The 1350-nt window shown below is 69.1% G+C and overlaps 1 protein-coding gene across 1 annotated transcript; it reads right to left on the bottom strand.

The window, feature by feature from the left end:
* Positions 1-155: 155 nt before the first annotated feature.
* Positions 156-1150, bottom strand: LOC118159248 (cell wall protein DAN4-like; the record flags this gene model as incomplete). The annotated part of the gene is made up of 1 exon (XM_035313856.1): positions 156-1150. A coding segment is annotated over one exon (995 nt), but the record flags the coding sequence as incomplete, so codon positions are not given.
* Positions 1151-1350: the final 200 nt, after the last annotated feature.

Here is a 1350-nt window from a genome sequence, read left to right as displayed (position 1 = left end):
CCCCGGTCCCCCCCGTCCCCCCCCCATCTTTTTCTCGGCGTCCCCTTGGGAACCTCTTTAATTTATTGCTTCGTTTAGCGTTAGGATAGAGCCAGTCCCCCGCCGTGGTGCTGCGGTGCCTGGCGGGGGGGACACCAGCGGGCCCCCCCCCCCACCTCTCCTGCTGGCCATGGGCCTTGGGGGGGGCCGGGAGGGGAGCACGGTGCCCGCCCCGTCCCCTGCCCCGGGACCCCCGTGAATGTATGGGCGCCCACTGCCGTGACGCCCCCGTGCCCCGGCAGCGCCGGTGGGGCTGAGCCACCGCCCCCCCCCCCCCCCGGGGGGGCGGGGGGGGGGGGGGGGGGGTCCGGGGGGTGCGGGGGGGGGGCGGTCCGGGCCTTGTATGTACAGCGTTTCCTCTCTCGGGTTGTAACTGTAAGTACGTAACAATGTCGGATTGGCGCTGTGACCCCCGCTGCTCCTGCGTGCTGGCACCGGGGGGGGGACGGGGGGTGCGGAGCGGGAGGGGGCCGTGCTATGGGGGGGGGGGGGGGGGGGGGGGTTGGGGGTGGTGGGGGTGGTGCTGGTGGCCGTGCTGGTGGTACTGGTGGCCGTACTGGTACCAGTGGTGCTGGTGGTGCTGGTGGCCATACTGGTACCAGTGGTGCTGGTGGTACTGGTGGCCGTACAGGTACCAGTGGTGCTGGTGGTACTGGTGGCCGTACTGGTACCAGTGGTGCTGGTGGTGCTGGTGGCCATACTGGTGGCCATACTGGTACCAGTGGTACTGGTGGTACTGGTGGCCATACTGGTGGCCATACTGGTACCAGTGGTACTGGTGGTACTGGTGGCCGTGCTGGTACCAGTGGTGCTGGTGGCCGTACTGGTACCAGTGGTACTGGTGGCCGTACTGGTGGCCATACTGGTACCAGTGGTGCTGGTGGTACTGGTGGCTGTACTGGTACCAGTGGTGCTGGTGGTACTGGTGGCCATACTGGTACCAGTGGTACTGGTGGCCGTGCTGGTACCAGTGGTGCTGGTGGTACTGGTGGCCGTACTGGTACCAGTGGTACTGGTGGTACTGGTGGCCGTGCTGGTACCAGTGGTACTGGTGGTACTGGTGGCCGTACTGGTACCAGTGGTGCTGGTGGCGGTGGCCGTGGTGGTGCCGCTGTCCCACGAGGCGCCACGTGGCCGTGCCCCCCCCCCCGCCCCCAGAGGCACCCAGACAAGGAGCCGTCCCCTCCACCCCCAAAGTGCTTTTATTGCAGGGAGGGGGCCGAGGCTGGCAGCCCCCCCACGCCCCCTCCTCCGAGACCCCCGCCGGCTCCCAGCCCGGCCACCAGCCCCCCCAGCCCCCTCCCCCCCCCC

This window comes from Oxyura jamaicensis, unplaced genomic scaffold (assembly GCF_011077185.1).
Source record: "Oxyura jamaicensis isolate SHBP4307 breed ruddy duck unplaced genomic scaffold, BPBGC_Ojam_1.0 oxyUn_random_OJ69022, whole genome shotgun sequence".
Taxonomy (NCBI): Eukaryota; Metazoa; Chordata; class Aves; order Anseriformes; family Anatidae; genus Oxyura; species Oxyura jamaicensis.
This window is presented reverse-complemented; position numbering and strand designations above follow the sequence as displayed.